Raw genomic sequence first — 16,204 nt, 5'->3', positions numbered from 1 at the left:
TACACCTGCTTTGTCCACATGTAGCTATTTAAGTTCACTAAAATGAAAAACAAGCATTCAGTTCCTCGGTCTCATTAATTCCCAGCATTCGTATTTCAAGTGCTCATTAGCCACATGTGACTAGTGGCCACCAAATTGGACATGGCGGGTATGAATATGTCCATCATCTCGGAAAGCACAGCTACTCTTCCCCATTTCTACTAAGCATCAGCGGGAAGGCATAGACTCAAAGGCATAGCAGAAAGACTGAGTGAGGGCTGGCACAAAGATGTTCCTACCTGTATTCTGAAAAACACAGCAGGCTTTGGCATTTCTGCCCACAGAAATTCTAAAAGTTAGGAGAGACTCTGCCCCCATGAGGCTGTTACTCTGCCTGTTTTTCAAGGCCTCCTCGCAAGTGACCACCTCCTCCAGCAGCCTTCCCCGAATGCCCCAGCCCAGACTGAGCTCTGCTTTCTCTTAACTCCTGGAGGGCCTCCCTCTCGCTGACCATAGCCCTCACTTTAAGCCCACCTGCTTTTGTTGAACACACAAAAGGGGACAGGTACGGAGAAAGGCAGGAGTAAGGAGCGCCCCCCCCAAAAGCAGAAAGGAGGGAGGGAGATCTAACAGCCACAGTCCTCAGCAAGCAGCAGGCCCCGATGCCCCCAGCTCCTACCTGGCTCGCTGCCTTCTGCCACCTGCACAGGTTGGGCCCGAAGTACCCTGAGCAGCTCCTGGGCTCCTGTCTTCTCTGCGTCGCTGGCTCCTGCCCCCACCCACAGGTAGGCGGCCGAGGGGGTTTTCAGGACAAAGGCATCATTGGAGTTCAGTGCACCAGCTTTAGGAATTATCTGGGAAGGCAGAGTCCGATTAATCAGAAACCAGACAAAAAGTCCTCAGTCCCCTCCTTACTTCCCAGGAGACCCTGCAGCAGGACCAGCTCTTAGGTGGACACTTGGAAGAATATACCCATCACAACTGAGGGCACATTGGACAAAGAGGGGCTTAGTTGATTCACTCCCATGATTCACTAATGCACTGGGGCTCGTCAAGGTAATTCTAGAATTCTGGGCTACATTAACAGAAGTTGAGTGCCCAGCACAAAGGAGGTGAGATAGCCCCATTCTCCTCTAGGCTGTTCAGACCATCCTGTACCTTCAGGTCTGCACCTTCCATCATAAAAGGGATAGGAGCCGTCTGGAATACAATCAGGAAGTGTCCAGACGGTGAAGAATGGACTGTTAGGTAGTGAGCTTCCCATGATGGCAGGTATGCAAGGGGCTCCGGGCATCCTCGAAACAAGAGGAAGTCTAAGACATACAATTCTGCTTCCCAGGGCAGGGAAGGTGCAATAAGATGCCTCTTAACTCCTGCCCCCACCCCACCCAGTCCTGTGCCCGGAGATCTGCCCATCGAGTCTGGGGGGTTTCAGGTAGGCGAAACCTTCCGGAGGTCCAGGGCCAGGGCATTACCTCAACGGCTCTTGTGGCTCCAGAGCTGCTGGCCCGGACCTGGAAGAGGCGGGTACTGGCAGGGGCCGTCTGCCCACCCTCACGGGAGGTGCCGCCCTTGTAGATGATCATGGGCTTTCCGCCAAACAGGCTCATGAGGTGGGCAGGCTCCTTGCCTTGGACCACGCGGCTCTGGCAGTGAGATACGAGAGCAAGTCAAGAAAGGAGAGTGGGGGCGACAGTGCTTCTGTGTTCAACCCCTACCCCAGCCACCCTGGCCTGGGCCCCTCCCCCAGACAAGGCCATCACGCTGGTGTCTCCTGTGGGATGAAGCACGGCCCTGCAGCACACAGGGTCTGGGCAGAGAAACGGGAGCTCCAGGAAAGCTGGAGACGGCCCCATGGCCGCAGGTCCCCCGGGCACTGCCTCAGCTGCTGTCCCCTCCCATGAGGACCTGCCTTGCTGACCCTGACTCTAGTCCAAGAACCAAGAGAACCCATGTTTGCAAATGTTCCCTTAAATGGAAGCACATGGGTTGTTCGTGGACATTCTTCCAGAATGGTGACGTCAGTCCAGGGCAGAAAAGACAGCAGAGTGATGAGAATAGAGCCTTCTAGATATGGAGAGACCCCTCTTGCATAGACAGAGCAACCTTTTAAACCCATAAATCCCTTCATATCACATTTATTATGTAGCAATATCCCTTTGTTTCCAGGGTTAAGGTCAAATTCCTCACTATGGCTTCCGGTGGTCTGGCCCCTCCGAGCACCTCTCCAGATTTCTATCATGGCACCACTCCGTCCTTTGTTCTAACACTCAATGCTCCCTTCCACCTCAGGGCCTTTGCATATATCCTTCCCTCTGCCTGAAATGTGCCTGCCCAAATCTTTCTCGTCCGTCAGGTCCCAACAGAAAAGTATCTTCCGAAGGAGGTCCTTTTGTCTAATCCAGTTAGATCCTGCCTGGGATCTCTATGTTCTTACACTTAACATATACGTGTAAGGGGGCTATTATGGGCCAGGCATGCTCTATAAATGCTTTACTAACATGAACTCTTCGTACACACGGCAATCCTGTGGCAGAGAGAGGATACTCAGAGAATACACAGGCATAGAGAGGCTGAGCAACCTGTCCATGGTCGCCCAGAGGTGAGACAGGATTCAAGCCCAAGCAGGCCAGCTCCACATCCCCCCTCTGACTGTGCTGCCACACTGCCTCTACTGCTACTGTCTCCATGTCGCATTTGCCTGAGTGTCTGCCGAGCATCTTTCTCCCCCCAAGACCATAAACTGCATCAGCAGAGGGGCAGGACCTGCGTGTTCACGGCTGCGGATGCTGTCGGGCACACGGGGAGCCCCACGTAAATGTTTGCGGGATGGGAGGATGGACAGTCAGAGAGAGGAGTGACCAGATGGACAAGATGCAGGGTGTGGCCCAGTGGGACACTGGGCTGGCCTCACCTGGACAGGGGTCCCTCCTAGCTCCTCATCCAGCTGGGCGGTCAGGATGGCAGATGCGGCGACCTCATCCTGCGTGGACTGGGCGCCCTGCCTGGAAGAGGAAGTGATACTCAGCACCGAGGTTTGCACAGAACCCAGAGTGTCTCCTTTGCCCTGGGCCTGAGAAACCCACAAATCTCCACATTACAGGTAATGAAACTGAGAGGGAAAGGGATTTTCTCACGAGCAACCAGTGCCAGGAACCAAACCAATGTGCCACACCCCCAGCTCAGCACTTTGCCTTCTTCTGAGACCTGAGCAAAGGCAAGGGTCTTCCTTATCCTAAATGTGCCCCCACGGGGACCGGCTGGTTCATCCCGGGCTGGGCAGCCACAAGAGAAGGTGCTCTGAGAGGCCAAGATGTAGAAAGGCGGCCGGGACAATTCTCATGGGGGGAGAGGCAGGTCAGAGTGCAACACGAGCCCATTTGCAGGAAAAGACATCGGGACTTAGCTGCATGTGAATCTGCACAGAGAGGTCTGTGCAGATGTCCTCCAAAAGGCCCATGGTGATTGCCCTGAGAGGGGAGATTGGGGAAGGCGGCTTTGGTTTTCTGACCCATCTCTTCCTATACTGTCCCAATTTCCTGCAACTGACATGTGTTATCTGTATAAGCAAGCAAAATATGATAAATCAATGTGTGATGCAGCTACCATTTGCAAAAAATGCCTTCTGAATTCTGTACCATGTGTAAGTGTTACCTAGTCAAAAAAAATTTTTCTTTAAGCTGCCTTGTTTTGTTTTTAGAGAGAGAGTGCACATGTGATTGAGTGGGAGAGATGCGGAGAGAGAAAGAGAGAGAGAATCTTAAACAGACTCCACGCACAGAGCCCAACTCGGGGCTCAATCTCACGACCCTGAGATCATGACCTGAGCCGAAATCAAGAGTCAGACCACTTACTCAGCTGAGCCACCCAGGCGCCCCTCCTTTAAGCTGCTTTTAAAAGTCTGAAGTTGTTGAATTGAGAGGCATTCTGCAAAACAACTGACCGGCACACTCCCAAAGCAGTTAAGGTTATGAAAGAAAAGTGAAGACTGAGGAGCTGTCACAGATTAAGACATGGTGATTAAATGCCACGAACAAGTCACGATGGCTAAGTGCCAGGTGGGATCCTGAGTTAGATCCTAGACCAGAAAACGGACATTGGTGGGGCAACTGGTGAAGTCAAAATAAGGTCTACAGATTGGTAAGTAGAATCATACCAATGTTAATTTCCTGGTTTGGATCATTGTGCTATGGTTAGGTAATCGAGGGAGATGTGTAATAGGTTCATGGAACTGTCTGTACCATATTTGCAACATTTTGGGAAACCCAAAATTATTTCAAAACAAAAAGCTTAAAGAGGAAGAAATCCAACAATCATCAAGAAGTGTTGAGACTGTACAGTAAGAGAAATACAAGTTAAAAATATACTGATGGGGCAGCTGGGTGGCTCAGTCGGTTGAGTGTCCAGCTTTGGCTCATGTCACTATCTCATGGTTCGTGGGTTTGAGCCCCACATCAGGCTCACTGCTGTCAGCACAGAGCCCGCTTCGGATCCTCTGTCCCCCTCTCTTTCTGTCCCTGCACTGCTCACGCTCTCTCTCCCAAAAAATAAACATTTTTTGGGGCGCCTGGGTGGCGCAGTCGGTTAAGCGTCCGACTTCAGCCAGGTCACGATCTCGCGGTCCGTGAGTTCGAGCCCCACGTCGGGCTCTGGGCTGATGGCTCAGAGCCTGGAGCCTGTTTCCGATTCTGTATCTCCCTCTCTCTCTGCCCCTCTCCCATTCATGCTCTGTCTCTCTCTGTCCCAAAAATAAATAAACGTTGAAAAAAAAAATTAAAAAAAAAAAAAAACAAAAATAAACATTTTTTTTAAAAAAACTTAAAAAAAATTTTTTTTAATCTACTGAGATACCATTTTGTAAACCATAAGGGAGATAAAAGTTTGAGAACACAGTCCATCAGTGAGGCTGTCTTGCTCGTTGCTGTTAGGAACACAAAATGCTACAAAGCGCATCTAGGGAAAATGGGCACCACGTATCACAATGACGAGCACATTTACTCTTTGATCCAGCAATCCCACTTCTGGGAGCCTACCCTACAGACATTTCTCTACATACTTATTTGTTTTTTTAATGTTTATTTTTGAGAGAGAAAGAGAAAGAGACAGAGACAGAGAGAGAAAGGGTATGCACAGATGGGGGAGGGGCCGAGAAAGCAAGTCACAGAACTCGAAGCAGGCTCCAGGCTCTGAGCCATCACCACAGAGCCCGATGCAGGGCTTGAACTCACAAGCCGTGAGATCATGACCTGAGCTGAGGTCGGAAGCCCAACTGACTGAGCCACCCAGGAGCCCCTCCCTACACATTTAAAATGATGTTTGTTTAAGGTCACTAATCACAGCAATACTGGGAATAGCAAAAGACTGGAAGCAATCCAAGTGTGCATTAGCAGGGAATTTGTTAAACAGGCTACAGTGTAGCCACACAGTGGAATATTATGCAGCTGTAGAAAAAAAAAGGCAAGGAAGCATTCTATGTGCTGACATAGATTGATCCCCAGGAAGTATTAAACAAAAAAAGCAAAGTGCAGGACCATATACACAGTATGCTATCCTTTGAGTAAGGAAGGGAGGAAACTAAGAATACAGTCATGTTTGCATGAACAATTACTGGAAGAATATATAAGAAACTGATGGAAACAGTTACTCACGGAGGGGCAGAGGTTGGAGAATGGGGTGAAGGGGGGGGTGGGAACAAGATTTCTCAATAGATACCTCGTTATTCTGTCTTGATTTTGAATTATGTGAATGAGGTACCCATTTTAAAGGAAGTAAAATAATTTTCAATTAGAAAATGCATTACAGTACTTAATGTGCAATTGTGGGAGAGATTTTCTGTGTGTTTCTCCGTATTCACTGCATCTCCTACAATGGACATGTAGTATTTCTGGAACAATAGTTTAAAAGCTGTTTCAAGAAATAAGACAGGTGGTGTTGCCCTACAGAGAGGAGCCTCTCCTAACAGCGTGGCCCACACAGACTCAGGCTCCCCTCAGCCCTCTCAGCCCCATGCTGTGCCCAGGGCCCAGCCAGTGACCCCCACACTCTGCCCATAGCAATGGCCCACAGCCTCACCAGTTGTAGATGATCTGTCCCTGCCGGCCACCATGACGGTAGTTGTACAGAATGATGTAGCTGTCCCCACCGTAGAACTGCCCGTACGTGGCGGGGTCCACAGGCACTTTGTTGGAGCCTTCAATTCTCCAGATCTGCCAAGGCAAGGCTGGGCTCAGACACGGTGTGGCATCCCCACCCCCCAACTCAGGCCAGTGGGGAAACCGTGGTGTGACAGGTCACGGTTACACTACGGGATGAGCTTTTTATACGTGGCTCCACTTGGGCTCAGACTGAAAGTTAAATAATTTGCCCCAATCCCTGACCCGCTAGGATTCAAACCCCCAGGTCTCTTGCCCTGGATCCTTATACCATACCGCCACCTGACCCTGTAGTTCTCCCCCCACCCCCCACCACCAGAGCGATCAGCACAGGGACCGGTAGCTGCATGGCGGTATTCAGAATGTGCTTTTAGTGAGCGTAACACTGCGAGTGCCTACCTGGAGGTGTCGCAAGGATCAGGTGAGTTTATTCATGAAAATCTCGCACAGTGCCCGGCACAGGGTGACGGCCGTGCAGACGGCAGCCACTCTTATTATCAGAATTGTTATCGTTGTCATTGCTAATAATACCGTTCACTGTATGATTATTGAGTCATCTGGATTTTACAGATCACTCCAGAAGCAGGGCCATCCCTGGGTGACCTCCGAATGATCTCTTAGCAGAGCTCCCAGTGACAGTTTTTCCAAGCCGGCATGAGGCCCTGCAGCGCCACCTGGTGGTGTTGCAGAGACACTGAGCCCTCCAAGACCAAGAAGAACCTCCCGACCTTGAAAATTCTAGGCGAAGGAGTGGGATTAAGCCCCATTTTACAGGCAAGGAAAGTGAGGCTCAAAGAGGTTAAGTGACTCATCTGAGGTCACACAGCCGGGCTGCTGGAGCTGATTCCATACTGCCCACCCTGAACATGTCCACTGTGTCTTTCCTTCCCCACTGGAGGAATGAATGAATGAACAAGTAATAATAATACCAATAACTTATTATCGTAATAAGTAATAAGTAAAAATGAACACTTCTGCTGTTTCTATCATGCAGAACACGGTTGCCTGCAGCAAACTCTACTTCATAAACATCTCAGGACTGCAGCCCCCACCTCTCCATCTTTTCACTGTGACCTTCCTGGGGTCAAGGCTGTCTTCTCTCACCTAAACTATTATAACAGTCTCCTCAGGTTGAGGAGTCTCAACCTTCATTTTTCCCACCTCGAATCCATTTTCACAGCAAGTTTCAAAAGCACAGAACTGAGCTTGTCGCAATTCTGCTTTCGAAGCAAAAAAAAGAAAAAACCCTCACTAGCACCCACTGGTTACAGGATCAAGTCCACAGCCTTGGACCTGGCGTTCAAGGCCCCTCCTCGAGAAAGCAGTCAAGCCCCAGGCTCTTGGGGGCAGCTTCCTGCCTGGAATACCCACCATTCTTCCCCCCTGGCAGCAAACTTCTACTTATCCTCTGAGGCCCAACCGAAGGGTCCCCTTCTCTGCAACCACCCTGCCCCCCTTGTCCTTCCTCTGTTCCCATAATCTGTGTGCTGGCTTCCAATCTTCCACAATTAGCCATGGCTGTGCTTAGACCAGGCACTCCTCGCTGGCAGGGTGAGGTACGAGACACATGGTACGGGGCCGGGCAAACAGCAGGTGCTTAGGGTATGTTGGCTATGAAAATGGACCAAGGCAAAGGAATCCCATCCACCAAAACCAGGGTCCAAACCTCACAGGGAAACGTCCTCAGGAGAGCAGGAGGCAACGCACGAGCTAGAAGTGCCCAGGAGGCAGCACGGAAGGGGCCTGGATGCCCTCCGCCACGCCCCGCCCCCAGGCACCTGTTTCTGGCCCCTGCCGTCGTCATCCATGCCGTGCTGGGCCGCCATGGCAGCGGAAGTGTGCAGGGTGGCAGCATCGAAAGGCACGCGCTCCACGTTGGCAATGTGGCTGGAGAGGTAGGCCAAGCCTGGGCCGTCCGTCTGGTCTGGGTCCCGCCAGTTCTTGAAGAACTGCTTGAACAGCGGGGTCTCACCACCCTCGGGAAGGACAGAGACCTGGAAAGGGGAAGGAAGAGCAGGCTGTGGCTGGGCTCAGGTGCCCGGAGGACAGGGGCCGCCCAACAGAGGTCCTCGGGGGAGACCCGGACACCCAGCGCCCACTGGGGTGGGACACCTACCCGACCCCGGCCCTTCCCCACCCAAAATGGACCCATCCTCACTGTGCTGTCCGGCTCTAGCTCACCTGGGTCTGCCTGGGGTAGTCCATCTTGGAGATGAAGTCGGAGGCCGTCTTGAGGGCGGCCTTCCTCTCCTCCGTGTTGGCCTGCTTGCCTGTCGGCAGATGGAGGGGGTGAGGGGCCCGGGGTGAGTGCTGTGCCCTAATGTCCAATAGTCCAGGGGAAGCAGCAGGTGAACCTCCCTCCCTATTCCTCTTAGGCTGTGGACAGCCAAGGCCAGAGACCCCCAGAGATGACCGCTCCTAGAACTCCTGGGATTCCAGCTGGGGGTCCTGGCTGACAACACTCACTGTAACAACCGTTTTGGTCCGTTTACTGAGCGTGTATTTTGTGCTCTGAAATGTACACAGCTGCGTTCGCTTAATCCACACAACGGCCGTTTGTGATAAAGGTCATTATTATCATGCCCCATTTATATATAAGGAAACCGGGGTCTTAGAGAGGTCAGGTGACTTGACCAAGGCCACACAGCAAGTGGAAAAGCCGCGACTCAGACTCTGCCCCTTCAACTCTGTAGCCTACACCCCATACCCTCGAGCCCCCTTCTCTCCCCTAGGCCATGTGTCCACCACGAGGGCCCCCTCCCTCCCCACCGTCTGAAGTCTGCCCCAACCCGGAGAGCCTCCCCATGCCTGCACGGCTCCTGGCCAGCACGTGCCAGCCCACAGTTCCCAGCCTTCTTATTGGCAAGGCTGAGGGGCCCAGATGATAATGACGATGACGACAGCCCTGAGTGCTCAGTCTCTCTCTCCCTCTCTGCCCTTCTCTGTGTACCTATTGCCTCCCTCCCCCTTCTGCCCTCTTCCTCTGGACTAAGAGAACACTGGAGGAAGATGCCAAGGGGTCCTCTCAGAAGCATCTGGGCCAATGTTTTCCAAGAGCCTCTCACCATCAGTCCCCTAGCACAGCGTTTCCTAAACAGAAGCCAGATCACCTTCATGAAAAGCCCCAACCAACATACATTAGCAGGTTAAAGGCTCTTCAAAGTCCTGCAGTAAACAAGCCTGGTGACATTATTTAACCCAGTGTTGCCCATAAACTTATCTGACCACAGACCTGTACTTTTTTTTTTTTTACATGATGCCAATTAACCTCTGAGAGAACTGGTTTTAGAACATACGCGGGAAACACTGGTTTTAGCCCAAATGGGAAATCGGAGGCCCAGAGAGGGTGAGTGAAGTGCCCAAGATCACAGAGCAAGTCAGTCGCAAAGCCAGGGCTTCAGAACAAGATTCATTTTCTATTCAGGAGCCTACCATGCCCCAGGGTGCCTGCACCACCGACCCTGCCCTGCCACGGCTGCGGGACCTCCCACCCAAGGGGCTAGGAGTTGGTTAGCAACCTTTTCCTGTCGTCCGTACCTTTCCAGACAAAGATTTTCCCATCTCTGCCATGGTCCAGGATGAAGCAGTCCTCTGACCTCAAAGCCCCCTGGGCGAAGGGGTTCTCATCAGCCACAAGGGAGACCGACATGGTGCCCGCGCCATTGGAGACCTGAGGGGACCAGGGACAGGAGGTCCGGAACGTGAGCGACTCCCACCGCTTGGGCCTTCCCAGGTGGCGCCCCCCCCCCCCCCAGCTGACACACTGGTCGGTCTACATCCCAACTGCCCCCTCCCCCCCATGACACCCCAGAGTAACACCTGGACTTGTGTCCCCAAGATCTGAGGCACATCCTGCTTTGCCACAACCACATCTGTAACCTACACCCACGTGTAACATAGAAACTGCACACGGAAGGGAAGGCAGGGGGGATGTAAAATTCAGGCGTGCAGGTGGCATGGGAGAAGAATTGTATAACTGGCCGAGGAGACAGTCAATCTCATTAGTAGAAAACAAACAAACCAAAAGGAAATAAAAGATGTGGATGCGGATGAAATGTGGCATCCCGGATTGGAATCGGGAATGAGAAATGGGGGAAACCTGAAGAAAGTCTGTAGTTTAGTTAACGGGACCGAACCAGTGTGAATTTCTTAGTTTTGACAAACGTCTCTGGTTATGTTAAGATGTTAAGGAGACGCTGGTTAAAGGGAATGTGGGAACCCTCTATCCTTTCTTTGCAATTCTTCTGTACACCCTACATTTATTTCAAAATAAAATTTTTTCACTAAATTCATCAAAGTGTACCACACTAGCCAAAACTCAAAGACAAAATTGGCAATACCCCGTGCTGACAAAATTCTGGGTAAGCAGGTACTTTCAGACTCGTGGTGAGGGTAATTCGGGAGCCCTTCCAGAGTGCTGTTTAGTAATATGCTATTCAGAACCTTAAGGAACAAATGTTCTATCCTTACTGAGTGCTTCCTACCTGCCAGGCACTGCTCTGAACAATTTGTATAATTTAATAACTTATGTCATTTTAGAACTCCTTTAATCCTTCCAACAGCCCTGTGAAACCTCTACTAATATCCCCATTTTATTCACAAGGACACCAGAACACAGAGAGGCTAAGTAACTACACAGCTAGAAGGCAGACCCGGGATTCAAAGCCAGGCGATCTGACTCCGGAACTGGTATTTTCAATCACTGACATCGTCTTCAGGCTTTGACCTAATAATCCACGTCTGGGAATTTGTTCTAAGGCCATACTCAGTACAAGTGTACAAAGAGGGACCGTCTGCAATCAGGAAAGGTGGACACATCCTAACATCCATCACTTAGGGGGTCTGTTGAAATTCTTAACCTTCATAAAATAGCACACAACAGAGCCACTAGCCAAGGGCATCTAGATTTCGGTTGTAGAAAGATATTCCTGACCACGCTGAGAGGGAAGAAGAAGGTCACAGGAAAGCGTGAATAATTTGGATTCATTTATACCAAATAGAGATGGAAAAGTGTGTAATTAGATACAAAAAGATGTAATCTGGACTTTCTTTCACTAAAACGGTCACCGTGTAACCATGGTAACCTTAAAAAGGGTGCAGGAGAGGCTGATTTTTTTAAAACTTGAGTATTGTTACTTTTATAATTAAAACATTTTAAAAATGGTACTTATCTTAAACCAGTGGAATTGCATTTCTTTTTATGTTCTGGAGTATTGCTACTTTTTTCAATGAACATACATTACTTTATAATCAGAGTAAAAACCAGTGTGGTTATTCTTCGAAGGTGATAGGAATCTGTACCCCATTCTGTTGTTCTTTTACCAAAATAAGCTGAGGGCGCAACATGAGCATCATGGCGTAGGCTGGGCTTTCCCCCAGAGCTCTTGCCCTGAAGCCAGAGTTCCTTAGCTCAAGATCAGCCTGAGTTTTAAAAATCACAAAATACAGGGGGGCCTGGGTGGTTCAGTCAGTGGAGCGTCCGACTCTTGGTTTGGGTTCAGGTCATGATCCCGGGTGGTGGCATCGAGCCCTGCGTCGAGCTCTGTGCTGAGCATGCAGCCTGCTTAAGATTCTCTCTCTCTCCCTCTGCCCCTCTCCCCAACTCATGTGAACTCTCTCTCTTTCTCTAAAATAAAAAATACACACATATAACAAAGATCACAAGAAACAAATTCTAAATGAAATAACTACACACGCATGTGTGGCCATTTCTGTAGTATTTTCCCAAGTATTTTCCTAAAACATTTTCCCCCCAGTTTTCTCTGTGGACTCCCTAGAAATCCTGCCAAGTTGACCTTACCGCCCTTCTCCCTAACTGACAGATGAGGAAACTGAGACCCAGAGAAGGGATATGTGTTGCCCAAGACCCCACAGAAGAGCAGGACGTAAGTGTGTCCACGGTTGATCAAATTCTCTTATTCTCAGTGCAGGAAGGCAAAGGGAATAGATGGGCACCCACCGGAGACGTGCGGAAGCCGAGCCCCTGATGGAGGGCGCTTTGCTCAGGGTCCCATGGCCAGGAGCTGCTTCCCCGTCCTGACCCCACACGCAGGGAACAGAGCAGCTGAGACTCACCTTGTAGAGCTTGGCCAGCTTGCGGTTGGCTGCATCCTCCTTGGCTGTGTCCTCTGCACCTGCAGGCAGGGTCGGCTTAGGGCCCAGCACCTGTAGGAGATGAGACACGGAAGAAAGGGTGGCCGTGAGCTCCTGGCAGCCCCCTCCCGCAGCGAGGGGCTTGGGTTCCTGAGAGAGCTCCCTCTCCCGGCAGGCAAGGACCACTCGGCATCCACCGGGACCCTCCACTTAGGGTAGAGCCTCCTCTGAGGACGTCCTGTATCTCTTCCTACGTCTCTGGTGTGCGGATCTCAACCAGACCTGCCTGGCAAGTCCTTCCCTCCCTGTTGCCCTGTCTGCAGGAGCTCCGTGAGAACACCCCACTCCTCCGCCTCAGGACAGTCTTTCAGAAATTTATTCTACCATTTCCTCCCCGGCTCTCTAAGAACGGCAAACACCTTCCACCACATGCCTTCAAATGATCCCACTTAATCCCCACACCCATGCTAGGAGGCACAGATTATCGCTCTCATTTTATAGAAGAGGCAGCTGAAGTCCAGAGAGATGGGGTAACTTGTACGCACAGCTATGAGGTAGCTAATTCAGAATTTGAACCTGTATCCCTGTGACTTCTCAGTCTATTTTTACTCCTCCGTCTGGGCTACACCACCAGACTCAGCAGCCCCAGCTACAGCCCCTTCCAAGCCATAGTTGGTATCCAGGCTCCTCCCCATAATAATTATCTTCTACTCTTCCCAAAAACTGGAACTCAAATGCCCCCAGACAAGTAGGAAGAAAAAGGCATGGAACAGAGCTCATGGTCTCCTCCTCATCCTGGTCAACTCTGCCTCCATTGACACGTCCTCAAAGCACGATGGCTGGCAAAGCCATCCTGCAGTTGCCTAAATGGACCATAAGTCACTAGGAATGATCAGAAGAGGAGAGAGGGGCTTGGGTCAGTTGTCTCTTTCTGATCAGGCTCCAGCACGGGGATTGTTCTCACCGCCACCACCCTCCTCCTCAGCTCCCTGGAAAGACCTGGCCCTCCCAGCGAGAGGGTGTGGCTCACAACCCCAGCATGCACCAGGCCCTGGGATTCCAGCCCCACCTGTCAGGAGAGTCTGGGATTTGTCAGGGAAGTTGCTCTTCCCCACCTCCCGACGAGTTCCAGCTCAGTGGAAAAACAAATTCACCTCACAACTGCCTAACCAATGGAGGGGAAAGAATGAGCATCCCGCCTCTATGCTCGGCCCCACCCCGCACCCCTGGGATGTGGCCATGGGTACCTGGAGCATCGCCTCGGGCTCAGCGCCCTCCTCCGACACATGCACTCGGGCCCGGCCACTCCGCTCGTTGTCCCGGATGCCCTTGGACACCTGCGTGGCCTTCAGCCTCTCGAATCGGTTGCTGTTGGAGCCACACCACTGGTAGATGTCCTGTGAGACGGGGACCCTGTGTCAGGCAGTGCCCCAGCCTTCACTTAAGCCCGGCCCAATGACACGGAGGAGACTGTGGGGCGTGTGTAAGCTCACCTCGTTCTCTGCATGCCCAGATGCAGCCGCTGGAGCACGGCCGGGCACACGGCCGGGCACACTGGGCGCGATCTGTGTGCACCAGGATATGTGAGTGTGCAGCTTGGAATATGTGCTTTCTCACAGGTTCAACTACACATACAACGTGTATAAACCCGTCTGCCTGCCGGTGGGAGCGGGAGTTGGCACAACCGCCTTGGAAAACCATTTGGCTTTGGCTACCAAAGCTCCACAGACTGCTATCTGTGACCCCGCAGTACCTTTCCCAGAGGTACACCCGAAAGAAGGGCATTTGCGTGTGCACTGAATGGCCTGTGCGAGAACACTCTGGGGAGCACAACCTGCAGGAGCCTCAAACCAGAAACGACTAGACACATAAACAATAAAAGCGTTATTGGGGCACATCAGCCCAGTGAAATCTTACACAGCAAGGAGAATGAACCATCTATAACCAAACGCCATATGGACAGATCTCAGAAATGGAGTGTTGATCAAAAGGCAGCGGACGCAAGAAAGAATGATTCCATGCACGCAAAGTTCAGAAACTACTGGAGCCACGTAATTCCAGAGAGTTCAGGATGATGGCTACCCGCGGGATTGAAGGGACCGGAAGAGCACAGGAGGGCCCTTCTACGGGTTGATGATGTTCTGTTTCTTAACCCGGGTGTCGGTTACACAGGTGTATTCACTTCGAGACACCCACCGAGCTGTGCACTCAGGATTCGCACACACTTTTGTGTACCTATTAGGCTCTAATAAAAAGCTTACACAAAATGTATCTCCCAACACTGGCATGGACATTACAGCACGTGTACCTAGGAGGTCGGGGTAGAATGTCTGGCCACGCCCACTTGCAGGTCTGAGTGCACACGGGTGTCAGGAACGTGTATACAGCATCCCACATCTGTAAACCGGGCTGGGGTAAGTGCATCCCGCACACGTGGCCATATGCAGCTGCGCGTGTACAACTACACATGTGACACACACCCAAGTCGATGTGTGTAGGCACTCATCACGGGGCGTGCCCAGGCCTGGTGGGCAAGAGCCGACAGTTTTCGCACGTGCCTGCATTTGTAAGTGACCATATGTCAAGAGGTACGTGAAATGGGCGTGTGAACGCAAGACGTCAGGGAACCCGTATGCCAATCGAAGCTGGAGGATGCTGCGCACGAGGTCTGTGCGCCTGTGTGTGGTGGGCTTGGGTCTACACACGCGAGTCTATGCGTGCTGGGCACATCTGTACTCAAGTCCCTGCAGGTGTGTCTGACTCGCGCACAGAACACGTGTGAACGCAGGAGCTGATGTCCCTGGGGCCTGCCCTTCCCACGTCTCTGTCCGCGTTCGCATCAGTGCGTCCACCTCCCCAGAATCAGGCCTGGCCAGGCCAGAAGCATCTCAGTGGCCCCTGGGAAAGGGCAGGGCAGGACTCACGTTGCCCAGGTCCAAGATGAAGCAGTCGCCATTGTTGAAGCTCTCCCAGGACACAGGCACCTCGGTGGCACGGACCACACGCCGCCCTTTGACCTGGAAGAGTCTCTGCACCACCACCTCATTGGGCACCACGTGTTTGAATCCTGATGCCACGCCTCCTTTCTGTGGGGTCAAGGAGACAGTGTCAGTCCAGGGCAAAGGGTCCAGGGAAGCAGATATGGGGGCAGGGGAGAGGGGTGAAATGAAGGAGATTCTGGCCTGTCGACCAGTAGCCTTCCAGCAGATTCCCTGGTCAGATTGTGCTTACTGCCACCCCTCTGAATCTCATACTCACTCCGCTAACAAAGACCCCGGGGGTCACTTGCCTGGACCAAAAAGCTACAGACATTCCTTTCTCAAAACACTGACGAACTGCATTTCCTAAGGGATGTTCTAAGGAACTTTGGTCTTCCAGGTTATTCTGCAAGGAAAGGGTTCCATGATCAAAGAAGCTCAGGGAATGCTTCTTACTGCCTTACACAATGCACATCAGCATAATAAAGGCTCTGAGAAGTCCCAGGGTAAATAAATAGGTTTCCCTTTGGCTTCATACGGTGTTTCCCTACCTTATGGAATCAAGAACTGCCTTCTCTACCACATCCTGCCTACAGCTCAAGTGTTCTGCAAAACATTTTGAGAAATGCTAACCCCAAGCTTTCCCATCCTTCAAGGCTCTCCAGGAAGATGGCTCCCGACCCACACCCAGTTCTCCCTCCATCTACAGAAGGAACCCCCGGCTATGCTTTCAGAGACAGTTGTGGGTAAAGTACAACCTCAGGGTCAAGTCCTTGCCCTGCCACAACAGTGCTGGGTGACTCTGGGTAAGTCTCTATCCCTCTCTGAGCCTCAGTCCTCTCCTTTCTGAAATGAGGACGTAAGTCCCTATTCTGCCACCCTCTGCAGTCATCACCAAGTCCCAGGGAAGGGGCCTTCAGGAAGGCTGCCCTACAGCGGTCAGAACAGCCCTCGGCTCAGGAAATGCCAAGGAAAATCGCTGGCTTTCTCGTGAGCAGTCCC

General features: G+C 51.6%; 1 protein-coding gene across 5 annotated transcripts in view; it reads right to left on the bottom strand.

Annotated features, from left to right (window-relative positions):
* The window catches only part of GSN (gelsolin), a 53,948-nt gene that overhangs the window by 3,794 nt on the left and 33,950 nt on the right, over nt 1-16,204 (bottom strand). For all 5 annotated transcript variants that reach the window (XM_030294343.1, XM_032595639.1, XM_030294340.1 and 2 more), the window contains 10 exons: nt 15,149-15,310; nt 13,472-13,621; nt 12,207-12,296; nt 9,669-9,801; nt 8,313-8,401; nt 7,910-8,125; nt 6,052-6,185; nt 2,894-2,984; nt 1,455-1,625; nt 659-833 (listed from right to left, as the gene is read on the bottom strand). In XM_030294343.1, the coding sequence (XP_030150203.1) occupies nt 659-833; nt 1,455-1,625; nt 2,894-2,984; nt 6,052-6,185; nt 7,910-8,125; nt 8,313-8,401; nt 9,669-9,801; nt 12,207-12,296; nt 13,472-13,621; nt 15,149-15,310 (1,411 nt within the window). The remainder of the gene's footprint in view (nt 1-658; nt 834-1,454; nt 1,626-2,893; nt 2,985-6,051; nt 6,186-7,909; nt 8,126-8,312; nt 8,402-9,668; nt 9,802-12,206; nt 12,297-13,471; nt 13,622-15,148; nt 15,311-16,204) is intronic.

Source organism: Lynx canadensis, chromosome D4 (assembly GCF_007474595.2).
Source record: "Lynx canadensis isolate LIC74 chromosome D4, mLynCan4.pri.v2, whole genome shotgun sequence".
Lineage (NCBI taxonomy): Eukaryota > Metazoa > Chordata > Mammalia > Carnivora > Felidae > Lynx > Lynx canadensis.
Note: the sequence above shows the minus strand (reverse complement) of the source record. Positions and strands in the feature narration are given on the sequence as shown.